General features: G+C 38.1%; 1 protein-coding gene across 8 annotated transcripts in view; it reads left to right on the plus strand.

Annotated features, from left to right (window-relative positions):
* Positions 1-14,055, plus strand: part of BCAR3 (BCAR3 adaptor protein, NSP family member) — an 80,552-nt gene that overhangs the window by 27,098 nt on the left and 39,399 nt on the right. For all 8 annotated transcript variants that reach the window (XM_071436257.1, XM_071436256.1, XM_071436255.1 and 5 more), the window contains one exon: positions 5,979-6,303. In XM_071436257.1, coding sequence (XP_071292358.1) covers positions 5,979-6,303 — 325 coding nt within the window. The remainder of the gene's footprint in view (positions 1-5,978; positions 6,304-14,055) is intronic.

The following is a 14,055-nucleotide window of genomic DNA, read 5'->3' on the forward strand; positions in this document are numbered from 1 at the left end:
GGGAGCAGGGCAGGGCTGCCCGGGCTGGCCCGCGGGCTGCTGGAAATGCCATAGCTGTGACAGTGACGACCGAGACGTTGGATCCAAGTGCTTAGGTTTTGTGGGCATTGGTCCCATGGAAAGTTGTTAAATAGGTATAAAACACTGGTGTGTACTCAGGATACCGAGATACTTCTCTGAGTAGAGAGAAAAGAAACGCTGTGTCCTTTTCCCCCCCCCCCCCCCCCCCGTCTTTTGAAGAGGAGAGGGCGCAAAAGCACTTCTTTCCGTCCGAATTTGTGATTTCTGAAAGGCGGTGTTAGTTCGAAATAGTAATGCTGTTTTTCATTTAAAGTGGTTTTTTGTTGTTGTTGTTTTGTTTTTTTTTGGTTTTTTTGGGTTTTTTTTGTGGGAACAGAGAAGCAGTCAAAATAAATTGCTTCCTTTACCAGAGAAGGAACAAAAGGTTGTATTTTTGAAGCATTGGCTAAAAAAACTCTTAGATTTGACTGTAACCTTGGTAAAGTTCTCTGTTTCTGCCAGCAAAATGGGGAGAGAAGGTTTATTTCAAGTCAAGGTTTCATATTGTTCAGGATTACTGAGCTAACTGATTAGGCACTTGTATTTCAGAGGTAATTTCATGGCCAAATGAAGAAAGCTGTACTTCTTATTGGATAATCTTCAATGATCACTTTTTCTTGGCATTTCAAAAATAATTTATCCTGGGCTGTGTGTTTGCTGTTGCACGAGAATAATAGTTAAAAATCACATTTTAAATATACTGTTCATGGATGTATGGGGGGAGGGTGGAAATTGTGTGGCATATATAAAGAGAGGGGAGAGCATGAGCATTGTGATAGCACTTCAAGACCCTTTGGAAGCAATGGCCGACTAATCTTGTGGGGATGTTTGATGTTTGACAGGCTCATGTTTTTTTCTGATAGTAGCTTAAAGCCTTTGAACTACTGCATGTGCTTTCTCAATCTATGTCTCTGTATCTTAACAGGCTGTAGGTTCTTGGACCTTAATATTTTTCTCAAAGTCTTGTGACGTGTTTGCTAGACAAGCTACTGCATCAGTTTCTCTTTTTCATTACAAAAGCAGAAAATACAAGTTGCAGATAGCTGCTTCTAAACCATTTTGGGGAGCAGAAATCCTTTCTTGTTTGTTACAATAATGAAGAATGCTACACTGCTTCTAGGGAGACAAAAACATGAAATCCATGTTGCATTTATAATGGCTACAGTTTTGATTGTAATTATTCCTATGGTATATTCACTTTAAAGGCTTTTAAGTCATGCTTTTTCTTTTTCCCTTATTTTCTTATTGCACACACAAAATAAAAAAAAATTCTGGGGAAATTCATCTGCCTTTTTGTCCTGGCCTTGACTTTCTTCACCATTAAGAATGTTCCCTTCCTTCTTTTTTTTTTCTGTGCACATCTGCATAGTGCATGCAAATATGCCAAGTAACTTAGCAGGGAGAAGAGAGTAATGGATCTTCCACTTGTTGAAATTTATTGTTGCTTATTTCAAGGGAGGGATGGGAGATGGGTGGGAGGAATTTGTGAGGAGATTTGACGTGGCAAAAGTACATAGAGTTTTCACAAAAGTTGACTCCATCTTTTAAATACCTGAGAACACACAGGTGAATATCTTAAACCATGTTCAAACCCTTTTGGCTTCATAGCCTATATAATGGTAAAGATTGGTGGTATGATAACACCAGGTATCAACTCCAGTGATTCTGATCTCTGGAAGGGAATCACTTAAATGCCAGGTCAATAAGACTGTGAGAAAAATGTGGGTCTTTTAATGTCCAAAACTGATTTAGATCTGAGTTTTTAACTCTGAGTTTTGAAATAGCTTGAGAGTTTGATTTGGAATTCTGAAATTGTTTTTCTGTTTCCTTTTATGATGTTTCCACTAGCATTAGTATATACAGTCTTGGAATGTTTATTATGCCATTCATGCATCTCTGAGGCTGAACTGAAGATTTCCCTTTCCTTCACTTCTCTTCCTCCAATATATTGAAACAGAAAAGTAGAAGCCACTGCCATTAGTTGTATTATGTTGTGCTGTAGAAGGGGCACTTAATCCTATACCTGAGTCACTTTGAACCATCAGAACGCTTCCTCAGACTGTGTGAACATCAGAAAGATTTCATGAGCACAAGCTGAGCCAGAAAATTTGGATTTGCACCCCAAAGATGGCACAAGCAGAAGGATATTTAGTGTGTTATTTTAGGGAACTGAAAGTTATTTATTTCATTGTTCATGTTTATTTTTGTTTTGAGCAATGATGTGAAGAAACCAAATCCCAGGTGTTTGGACTTGTCCACCAGATATGTATTTTCTTTTATGTCCAGTCTCCTACTGTTATCCTAAATGCCATGTTGATTTGTATTTGCTCACCCTCATTCTTAACAAAAAATCAGAACCTGCCAGAAGTTACCTGGAAGCCTTTCATGCTTTCAACTTCTCTGAATTCACAATGTGACTCCTAACAATTATGTTCCATCTATTCTTCCAAATTATAAACTGAAGAAAGAGAAGTGCCACTTTATGTATCAATACAAATTAATTTGCCATTTTTTACATTATATTGGCACAAGTCCATCTTGTTATCACCTAGTTAGGAGAAATTTGCATGACTTCCAAAGTGTTCTGTTTTGTTAATTGCTGCATTTTGACAAATAGGAATGCGTACTGTTAAATTTCAGTTCCTTTTGAGCCATTGTTCTGTTACAATTTCTACCATTTCTGTTGTTGGTTGCATAATGGCCAATGTTCAAGGCACACTGTCTCTTAGGGAGTAAAATTTTCAGGGTTTCTATATCTGGTAAAGTCAAACATTCTTTGAATTATATACTAAAGTATTTGAGACATTCCAGAGTCTTCAGCTGAAGAGGCTTCCACTTTCCAGCGTTTATATTCAATAAAAGAAAACTGGATGGATGGTTTGGCAGGAGCTTTTGTTGCCAAGCTGATTGCTGTAGTTCTCTGTTAATATTTATGAAGAGTATATAATCCAGCACGTGGGCAAGCAGATAAATGTGTGGTGGAAGCTAGCAGACCTGTTGTTCTCAGTTTTGTTTGGGGTTTTTTGTTTGGGTTGGGTTTTTATTTGTTTGGGTTTTGTTTTATGAGGTTTTTTGTTTGTTTGGGATTTTTTGAGGGGGTTTTAAAGAGGTTTTGTAGGGAGGATTGTTAGAAATATTATCAAAGCTGCACACATACTTGTGGCTACATGTATTGCAAGTTCTTGAGTGTAGATATTTTTGTACTAACTGTGGAACTCTACCTTGATTCCTCAAAACAGTACTCAGGTATGAATTTGAGGATTAGGTATTGAATTTGTAAGTCATGTGAGTACTACTAAAAAGAAGCAACTGTTAGGTCAACTCTGGGAGTTTGGTTTTGATTCTTAAGGGCTTCTTAGGAGTAGGGGTGAAATAGAAAATGCTGTACATCAGGGGGTCGTTAATTTGTTGAAAACTCTCAGACTGTTGGGTTGAAACCCAGGTTGCTGTAAGAATTACCTTGTGATTGGTTTAGGAGAGTGAATTCTCAGCTTGCTTTGTGGATCCTCAAACATGAGGTGGTTGACAATTTCATGTCACAGTAAGCCTCTTGTGGACTCATCATTAAACCAAAGCTTTCTGTGCTTACATTAATTACAGCTTGGGTTTGCCACCTGCTTGCAGGCAATGTGTTTCATTTCAGCATAGCCATGGGAACCTTGCGGGAGAACTCTCTCAATGGATAACCTGAACTAAACCAGTTTGAATTCAGAGGTTTGGGGGTGGCCTTTATATAAACCAATAAGAAAGTACAATAATTAAATACAGACTCTCAGCAGGCCTTGAAAGGAGAACAACAACATTTGTGCCATATGAGCCAGCTAGCTTCCAGTTTTTCAGAGTCCATAAACAGGGTTTCTTGCTTTTCTACAGTGAATACACAAAGTTGAGTTTCAAATGACTGTGTAAATTATAAGAAGCCTTTTCCCCCCAATTGTTAGAGGTAATTTATATTGTTCTATTCTAATAACGAAGCTCAATTTACAAGAAACAAGCTCAGTGAGTTTGCTTTAGCTAGAGAAGGTTGCAGGTTTGTAGTAAGCATTTGCATTTTAAATCTTCGTATCTTTATGCCGGTTCTTTTGCTTAGAACAGTTGTCATGCAAAACTAACTTTACAGCAATTATTGTGAAAATAATTATGTGATATTTTTAGTACTTGCCAAAACTAGCAGAAGCTGTGTCCTTCAACCACATTATAAATGGAGAGATTATTTAGTCTTTCACTAAATGATCACACATCAGTGTGATAATTTATGGCAGAATTTTTGTGAGAATGTATTTTGGTTTCTTTAGGATTTTGTATTTTATTTGGATCTGCATGACAAAAAAATGTCAGTTCTTTTCCAACACCTCAAGTCTTTTCTACTCTTTTCATCAAGAGATGTGACCAGAGTCAAACAGATTCTCCCTAGGCAAAAGTGCTTTCCCAGAGACTTTTTTACTATAGTGCATAGTACCTGTGCTCTGACAGAGGCTTGGCAAATTGAAAAGAAAAAAAAAGTATTTCTAAGTATTTATTGTAGTACTTTCAATACAGGAGAATTGGGAGAGGATTTGTTGTTGAAGTCTGAAAACCTTGTCCAGCTGGTGAATCTCTGCAGTACAAGTGATAGGAAAAAGCAGAAATTTTACATACTTTGATATCAGCTTTAGCATTACTGTTAAAGTTAAGCCTGTTACTATAACCTCTGAGTAGAAGTAACAGTGCAGAAACATTTTGATGGTAGCTGTGATGCTAAGGTGGAGCAGGAGGACTATAGAGGCACCTCTGTTTTCCTTGCAACACCTGTGCATTCCCCAAAACAGGAGGAATTCTTGTGCAGCTGTGAGCTGCTGACTGCCAGGCTGCTGGGCCTTCAGGGTGCTCATCTTATTTTTCAGTATGGAACTTGACTGAGGTCAGAACAGATTCCCCTGTCCATAACTGTTATTTCCAGAAGCACTTCTGCTTTCTGAGTTCATATCAATCTCTGCAGCATCTGTGGCTGTTCCAGTTTCTATGGGAAGCACCTGGCTGATGAACACCTAGGTTAAATAATACAGGGCTGGTTGCCCTTTAGGTCTGGTGGTGTGTTCCAGGGTGGCTTTTGCAGACTAATACAGCCACATAGGATAAGGCAGCAGTTTGTCTTCTGCAATACAACGCTATAAACTGAGCACAGGGCAGCATTTTTTGAGGAACAGAACTGTAATTTGTTAATGAGCCTGAAGTGTTTGTCTCACAAGGCTTTTTGCTCACACTTACAGAAAAACCTGTACTGTATGGCAAACTGCAATTGATTGTACCAGAGACTGACAGCTTTGCAAATCTCTGTGTCAACAGCCATTTGAGCCAGCAGGCTGGGCATGCTGAAGAAGAGAATTCCAGTAATCTGCTCCTGCCCTTATCTCTTGGGTAGAGCCGTTTAGTTTACAGCCTGTTAGAAATATGTGACCAGTTATCTGCTAGATTTATTACTTGAGCAAGACGCCTTAGCAACAGGTTTTTCCTCCCAGTGTGCCAGCTACTGGGTTAAAAAACATATTCTTCCAAACCAAGTTGTAGTGTCCTTTATTTTTTGACAAATATTTTCAAAACTTTGCTTGTTGTCAGTAATTCAAGTTGATGTCTGAGTCTACAGAGGATGTGAAAAAGCAAAAAAGAGGAACTTGGTGGATAAAAATGGGGAATTGCTCGTGGCCTGCTCTTGCATGTTTGTCCAGACTGGTTGTTTTTTGGTTTTAACATGTATAAAGTTACATACATGTGTGCTTGGTGTGCATTGGCATCAGCATGACTGGGTCTTGAGGTATCTGACTGCCTCAATGCAAAGCAGAAGTTCAGTTTCAGATACCTTTGTTAGTCATGCTATTTAACTTCCTTTAAGGACTTTGATGATTGATATACAGTAAGAAATCTTGGTTTTGTTTTTCCAGAACCAAAAATGATAGCTGCAGGAAAATTTTCAAGTCTTTCCAGAAACGGCCCAGTGAACCACCAGTTCTCATTAGCTTCTTCCATGGATCTTTTGACCACAAAACCTTCACCAATTGAGCATCGCTCAAACTCCTTCCAAGGCATCTCTATCCATGGCACTCTGCCCAGGAAGAAGAGGGGAACAGTTCCCCCCCGGTCCTGTGATATGTTCAGCCACGTGGGAACGTTGCCTTACACCAGAGCATGGCAGCAGCCACCTTTTGGACAGGACGTTATAGAAGAGTACCCTCCAGAAAATGGAAAGAGCACTGAACTCCATGCCAGGTATGTTGTAAAACCTTAATTTACATATGTTACTCATGTAGGGATTATTACATATTCTTCTCGGCCTCTAAAGGCCCAGTCATAGGTACAGCTGTTAACTAGAACTAAGGTAGGTTTTCTCCCTACTATTCAATTTCGGTCTTGATGGAAGACCTAAATAATTTTTAATGACTGTGTCTTGCCTTTGCATGTTTAAAAAGTATAATATTGTGTGTACTATTCCCATGGAGGAAATTTTTTTAAGTTACTGAATTGCTTTGATATGACCCTTTGCATTGTAACAGAGCAGTTTTAAACAAGAAGTCATAACTGTTCAAACTTGGTTTTGATTTGTATCCAATGCAATATGGATGGAGGGCTGAGGAAAAGGAGAGTGGTGTTCCAGCTGCCTCAGATCTTGAGTTATGTGTAGGCCTTCTTTATGAAAACTTAGTGGAACCCAATATAATCTGAGCTAATGACAAATTATCCCTGTTTATTATTCCTGCCTGACTTTGTGGTTAACATATGCAAAGTTCTTGAGAAAGACCCATACTCTTTTAGCCATTCTTTTTTTTGGGAACTTATTATCATCACTGATATTTCATTGCTTACAAAAAGTAATTAATTTTGTAAATGTCCTTTTTTGTTTGTTTTGTTTTGATATTGAGTTCTATAAAATGGGAAAAAAAAATGACCTGCTAACACAAGAAAAATTCAGTGTAATGCAATGGATCAGTTAAAGACATCGAAATGAGAGAATGTTTGGTTGCTTGGCTGGTGGAGTTAAAGGCTGAGAAAAGATACCCAAATTATAAGTTCTGAATTGGGATTTACAGCCTTGCTGTGTCCATCACTACAGTATTTTTTTTGTTTTCAAGTCTTGTGAGTGAACAAGAATTCTAATTGAGTAAGGTTGTGTATGTAGAGTGGTTTTCTTATGTTTTTTTTCTTGTTCTTTATGGGATCAAGCTTTCTTCTCACCTAAAAAGAAGACTTTCTTCTCTATACCCTATTCATTTTAAAAGAAGAAAGTACCTGACTGGGTGTAGTACTCCTCTGTCACTGATCTGTGAGCTTTTTTTTTTTTTAATGAACTAGCTTTTAAACATCATTTGCTTCTTTTATTTACAAAGAATAAGCCAAACTGGTGAGAATAGGAAAATAATAATGAACTGGGTCATTCCCTAATGGAATTCTTCTGATTCTGAATTTTTTCTGATGACTAGGAGAAATTATCTTGTCAATTTTCAACGCAGTAAGAATGTGTTCTCTTCTTCATTTGTGAATGTACATCTCTGCTAGTTAGTTCAAGTAAGTTAGTACTTACTTCGTTGAGTAAGCTGACGAGTTTTAGAGTCTCTTGGAAATAATTAAATGCCCAGAGTTAGAATCAGCTGAGTTCTTGAAAGGTAGTTTTGTTAGCTAAAGAAGAATTCACTCTTGAAAGTGAAAAATTTCATTTTTAAAAGAGAATTCTCATTTTAGCATGTTAAACTAAAGCTGCTTGTGTGTAACGTTCTTTATTATCTGACATTGATAATTAAACCTAAATAAAGCTTAATTGTAATTTCCCTTTGACCTAGTCCATGGGTTATCTTTATTTAGCTCTGCCTTGTATTATGGTACCTTTACTTAAAGGAAAATTGTTCAAATTCCCATCTGTTGCTAGAACCAGTAGCTTTTTTTTGGCCTGTGTCATGTGGCTGCCATCAGTAACCACAAAATTTCCACTGGATTCAGTTGATTATGGTCCTTCATGAGTGACATTACAGTTTAGCAGATTTGTGGCATTTTCATGCTTTTTCATTAATGCAGCCAAATGTCCCTCAAATAAACAGGACCTAAGAGCAATGCAGAATTATCACTGTCACAGTAGGTTTGAGTGAGGTGATAAAGCAGCTGTCAAAGGCCCGTTTTGACAACCTATGCCATTTCAGTTGGATGTCAACAGTACTCAGGTAGTCTTGGGTTAACCAGAAGTTATCTCTGTGGTCTGGTACTGGCTCTGATACAAACATACTTGAATGTTATCTCATTGTGGAGATGCAAGGAATTTCTGAGACATTATAAAGAAGATGGAATAGGGCAAAGACGTGCAAATATCCCAGAGCAAAACCAGATTCCAGTATTGATACCATGCTGTCTGTTTCATGAGGCAGTGTGATTGCAAGAGAGAGCAGAGCAAGGGATTGCTTCTTGGACTGTCTGTCAGCTGGCAGCTATGGTATTCTCTGTTCAGAAACTCCTCACCTCCACATTCAGCACTAAGTGATGTCCTCAAGTGCCATATCCAAACGTTTTTTACACACTTTCAGGAATGGCAACTCCACCACTCCTCTGGGCAGTCTTTTACAATGCTTTACAACCCTTCTGGTGGGAAAAAAATTCCTAATAAATGTGTTACTAATAATCTAAAGCTCCCTTGGTGCAACTTGAGGCCATCTCCTCTTGTCCTCTCATGCTGACAGTTGTTGCTTTATTGGTAAGCCAAACTACACACCAGGGAAAGAAGAGGAGAGGGGCATGAGGCAAATTCTGAAGACTTTTTTTTCTCCAGTTGAGGTTTGAGTTGAAGTTAGTACTGTTGCAAGATACAAGAATCACAGAATGCTGTGAGAAAGAAATGTATCTTTGATACCCTGCTGTCAAACAGGTTCTAAGGTCGTTTTGTGGGGAGAGAAGTAATGCAAGTGGTGTGATGGGTTCAACATTGTGTTGTCAGTGAGTCAGGCTAATAAAGATGTGATCTTCACAATCAGTTAAAAGACTGTGAAGAAGAGAAAAGATACTCCTTTCTCAGTATTGGTAATTCCTCTATTGCCTGCAAATAGCCTGTATTCCTGTTGAAATAAAAAGGGTTTGTGACAAAATTAAGTGAAATTCGGTTTAATAACAGCTCTAGTGTGAAATTGTAAATTGTTAAGAGGTCAGAAATAGGATCTGGATTTGCACAAAGTTGATGCTGTTGATGGCCATGATGCTTTGAAAGAATTTAATGTCAATTTTAGGATGGACAGTTTAGCACAGCAATAAAATCAAAGCCAGACACAATATCTTAGAAATAGGTTTATTAATTTTTTTGTGCAGTTTGTAGAGTTACATGCCTTTTTTTAAAGCCCTTAGCATTTCAAAAGCCTTAGTGTCCACTTAGAAATTTAGTATTTGAAAGAAAGAAATATGAGTTAATTTTGCCTTTGCCCTGTATGTGTAGTGTAGGACTCTTTAGAATTTTGGATATTTTGGGAGAAACTGTGTGGCCACACATTTGCATTTAATCACTAGTTTTCCTCTGCTGAGCCTACCCCTAGGAAGTGTTGAAGCACACCGTCTGCCAGAAATGATCCCTCTAAGTCTTCATGCTAATTAAAGCTTTAAAACAAAGTTGACATTAATTCACACTGGCTGTTTCACATTATACAGGACATTTGTGAGTATGTGCTGGTTTAATTTCTGTTTACTAGCTCTCTTTGCAATAGCCATTTCATTTGCTGGGACTTGTAAAGACAGTTTTTTGTTCAAATTCCATTCTTTGTCTATACAGACATTTAAAAAATTGAGTCACTGATAAACAGTAGGGTTGTATTGTTCAAACTGGCTTGGAATCAAAATACTTTGTGCATTTCTCTAAATAATGTAAAATGCCCTGGGTGCTTTGTTTTATCACTATTCATGAGAGGGCCTGACCTACCAACTGGTGAGAATTCAATTTTTTTTCCCCTGTTTTTGAAGCTTTACTTTAACTGTGTATGAATTTGAAGTGCTGAGTTGTAACTACAGAGCTATAATTTTAATCTTTTCTTCTTTGCTTCTGTTTTAATTTTCTGTTCTCAAGTCCAGTAAATTCCTGGCTGTGCTCTAAGTCCTGATTGTGATTATACTTACAACAATACTGGTTTTATTGATGTGGCTACCAGCAATTCATTTTTGTAGGTAGACAAGGCATAGCAGCTTTTTTTTGCACTGCCAAGATATCAAGCATGAATTGTCCATATCAGTTTTTTTGACATGGTTCAAGCATGTTAGAAAAAAATAAATCTGGCAGGTGTGAGGAGCCATGGAGGACAAGATTTTTCTTGGCTTGATTCTTTCACTAAGGAAATGGGCAGACCAGTAGCTCTTAATGGGCAGACCAGTAGCTTTTGTTGTCTTCCAATGCTCATTGAACCTTATTGCAAAAGATCAAAATGTGATAAATAGCCTGTAAGCTAAAGTGCATTTTATAGACTGGCCCTAATTATCTACACACAGGTGCAAAGAATTCACTTATTTTCTGTAGTTCTGAAAGTATGGTGAGTGTGTGTGACTGCATATTTAGCTCAACTTCAGTCTCTTTTTTTGAGTACTGGTCAGCAGAGTTTTTTCCTCTTGTTTTTCTATGTCAGCTGTTTCAGATGAAGTGCTCTCATCTAGCACTGGACTTTGTACAGCTGTAGCAGAGAGTAGAGTAGATTAGTTTATCTGGTTGTTTAGGATGTTCTGTTCTCTTCTGAATTCCTGATCTTCAAGGCTCTGCATGTTTGGCTGGATGATCCTCACATACTTGTCTCATGTAACTCTCAAGGAAAAAATAAAAATATGTTCAATTTTAACCTTGACTGATGCTACTAACAGGGTAACTTCATCAGCATAAAGTGATGAAGCCTTCACAGCAGGCTCACTGTTCTCTGCAGTGCTTGTCCTTGGAGGGCAGAACATTTGGAAGTTGGCAAGGTGTTAGTCTTGTAGTATAAAGCTATGAATGACTGAATTCTGCATTCCCGAAACTGTTCCTGTTCTCTTAGTGGTATTACCACAATAGATCAGGCCTGCTGAAGTCCTTGAACTGACAGTTGAATTATAAAGGAAAAGAGTTGGCAAGGCTGTGCTTGGTGAGGAGAACACTATTCAGGAATTTGCTTTATCCTTGTCAGAATTTGCAGACTGTTTTGCTTCCCCAGATGCTGCAAATTCTGCTTTTCTTTGCATTTGGAGAAAGGGTATTTGGACAGCATTTATTTTTTTCTAACTAGTGATTTTGAAAGCATGATTTGTTGGATAATTTTAATTTGAATTAGTGCTACTTTTTTATATTAATACTGTATGTACACTTTGAAAATGAAAAATAATTTTTAACAATTTTTTAATATATCAAGTAAATTAAATATTTTGTATGTTTCCTGTGGGGAGTAAAGTGAGTAACACTGGGTGTTTTTTGTTTATAAAATTCAATGTAGTTCTTCAAGTATGAAAATATTTGCAAGATTACCAGGAAGAAGACCAGTATCTTGGTTCCCTTTTAAATTTTAGGATAAGATGGGGAGGAATTTTTATAAATGCACAGAATTTTGAAAGGAAAAATAGTTACAGTTTTGTTGTAATGCCTGAAACTACCTCTTAGTATGAGTTTTGTTTTTAAAAAAACCTGAGCCAAAATGTTTGTATGGGGTTGTGTTTCTTTAATAAGAGTAACACAAGTGTGTTGAATTTGGGGTAGTGAATATCTCATTGACTTCTTCCATGCACAGGTTTTTCCAATGGAAGAATTCTTTAGATGTTGCCAATAGTTCATGCTTTTTGTCACAGATTTTCCCATTCTCTCTCTTGTTTGTCCTGTTCACACGTGCACCTACAGATCTCTGCTGTCTCAGAGGTGGAGCAGAGCTACCCACTAAAGCTGGGAGATGTTTGTGGTAGAAGGAATGCTGTGTTGGATAAGCAGAGAATAGCTAATGTTATCTGCTTACATTCAGTTTCAAATCCTCTTATCCTTTAACTCCAGGGCTTTGTTCTGTTTTGGCTTGTCTACCTTTTCTTTTTAGCCCTTCTGGCCATTGTTGGGTTCACATTATTCTGTTGTGAAGTTCTACTTCACCCCTTTGTTCCCATTTGATGCTCACATCCTTTTTTTGCTTGGTGGACATAGACCTGCAGAACCAAGCTTCACTTCTAGATTTTTATGGGGATTTTGGAAATCTGTCCATGTGGGATCTTCAGAGAGGGAGATGAGGAAAACAGGATGAAATGTTTCAAAAAGAGAGACCATCTCTCCAGTATTAAAGATGAATTAAATCACAGTCCTTCAGCTTCTGAGCAGAGGAACTGAAGTTCCTTATGGGATGAACACAGTTGTATCATCATTTGAAATTAATTGTGGGATCATAACCTTATTGTTAATGAACAACTTGCCAGGTAAACTTGAGCCCAAATCCCTCAAAGCCCCTATCAAAATTTGTCAGTGTTGTTTTTCAAAAAGTTCCTGAAAACTTTTTTTTTTTTTTCTGGCTGTTTCTTGAGGACACTATATGTGGTGGAAAGTTTCTTGAATTACTCCTTCTGTCACACCCAAAGTTCCTTCCCTGCCTCGGCTGTTTTCTGGTCTCTTTTGTAAGTGTTATGGAGTGCCCTATTCAGTTGTACCAAGGGCTATATTGCTTCCTCATCCTGCCTCCTGTTCATAGGTGAGCATTTGGTTTCATTTCTGTCCCTTTTATGCTCTAAATAGTAGTTAAATGTTACATAGGGGAGCATATTCCTAATGCTTACTTGCCATATCCAATGCAGAGAGGCATCTGATGTGATGAGCTTTCTTAAGTGGGCTGAGGGAACTGACAGGGAGGACCATTCTTCCTCCCACTATTGTCTTCTTCAGTGCTAAAATCTTTTATTAGCATTCCTATGCTTCAGTCCAAAAACACATTCCTGAAAGATCTATGAGCCAGTTGGAAAACCATACTTTGTGAAAATGTAGATGCATTTCAGATTAATAATGAAGACTTGATTCTACTGAACGTTGGTCAGTGGGGTTTTTTTGAACATGCCGTTTTCATTTAGTAAGGTTATATTGATTTTGAACACTTAAAATTTAGTGGCACTGGATTCAGGATAACTGTACAGCAACTGAAGCACTCACTGTAAAGAATTGCCAGCTGAAGATATAAGTCAACAGCACATACATAAAGGCAACAGCACATATATAATCCAGTTTGTACTTAGTGTCTGTTTTGGATAAGCAATAGTCTTGCTGCCCGACCATTACTTTCATAGAATAGGTCTTGGGATAAAAGATTTAAGAAGGGCTTTGAAGGACAGAGTTTTGTCTTTGGTAGGCCTAAATGTTAAGGAAAATAAAGGAAAAAGAATGGAGATGGCTAGTCTAAGCTTTTGACCAGGTTGTAGAGACTGGTACTGTGTATGGTGCAGAAAGAGAAATTCTTCTGGAAGAGGTAGAAAAAATGGTGTAGATTTTTCTGCTGCAATAGGTTAACTGGAGCAAGTTAGAGGGATCCAGATTGAAGTGGTAAATGTAAATTGCTGCAACATTATCTCTGCTGGGGCATTCTGAACAAATAGGATTGAGATTTTATTTAATCCAAGGAAAAGTACGTTGGCTCTCTTCTGGAGTTTTAATTACTGGAGTCCCTGCTGTTCCTGTGTGAGCTGCAGGTCATGGCACAGTTAGTCATAGCAGTTTGCACTTGTTTCCACTGGTGTTGGAATGAGTCATGTCCATGGTGCTGTGCAGCTGGAGGCAGAAGGGCGGAATGCCCTCAGGAATGCAGCAGAAGTGCGCGTGCGAAGCAGAAGCTGCTGGGGGATAAAATCAGTGGATCTTTTGCTCTAGTTTGCAGTACAAATAAAATCAGTCTGTGCTGCATACACTGAAACACGCCATGTCCAGCATGCTCCGACTTGCACCTTCATACTTAAGTAGTGTGTATTTCAAACATCTACAGAGATGGAGAGATTTCAAAGACACAGACTGAAGAAGGCATGTGATCCATCTGGTCATTT

This window comes from Agelaius tricolor, unplaced genomic scaffold, assembly GCF_023055355.1.
Source record: "Agelaius tricolor isolate 1412-34295 unplaced genomic scaffold, bAgeTri1.0.p SCAF_11, whole genome shotgun sequence".
Taxonomy (NCBI): Eukaryota; Metazoa; Chordata; class Aves; order Passeriformes; family Icteridae; genus Agelaius; species Agelaius tricolor.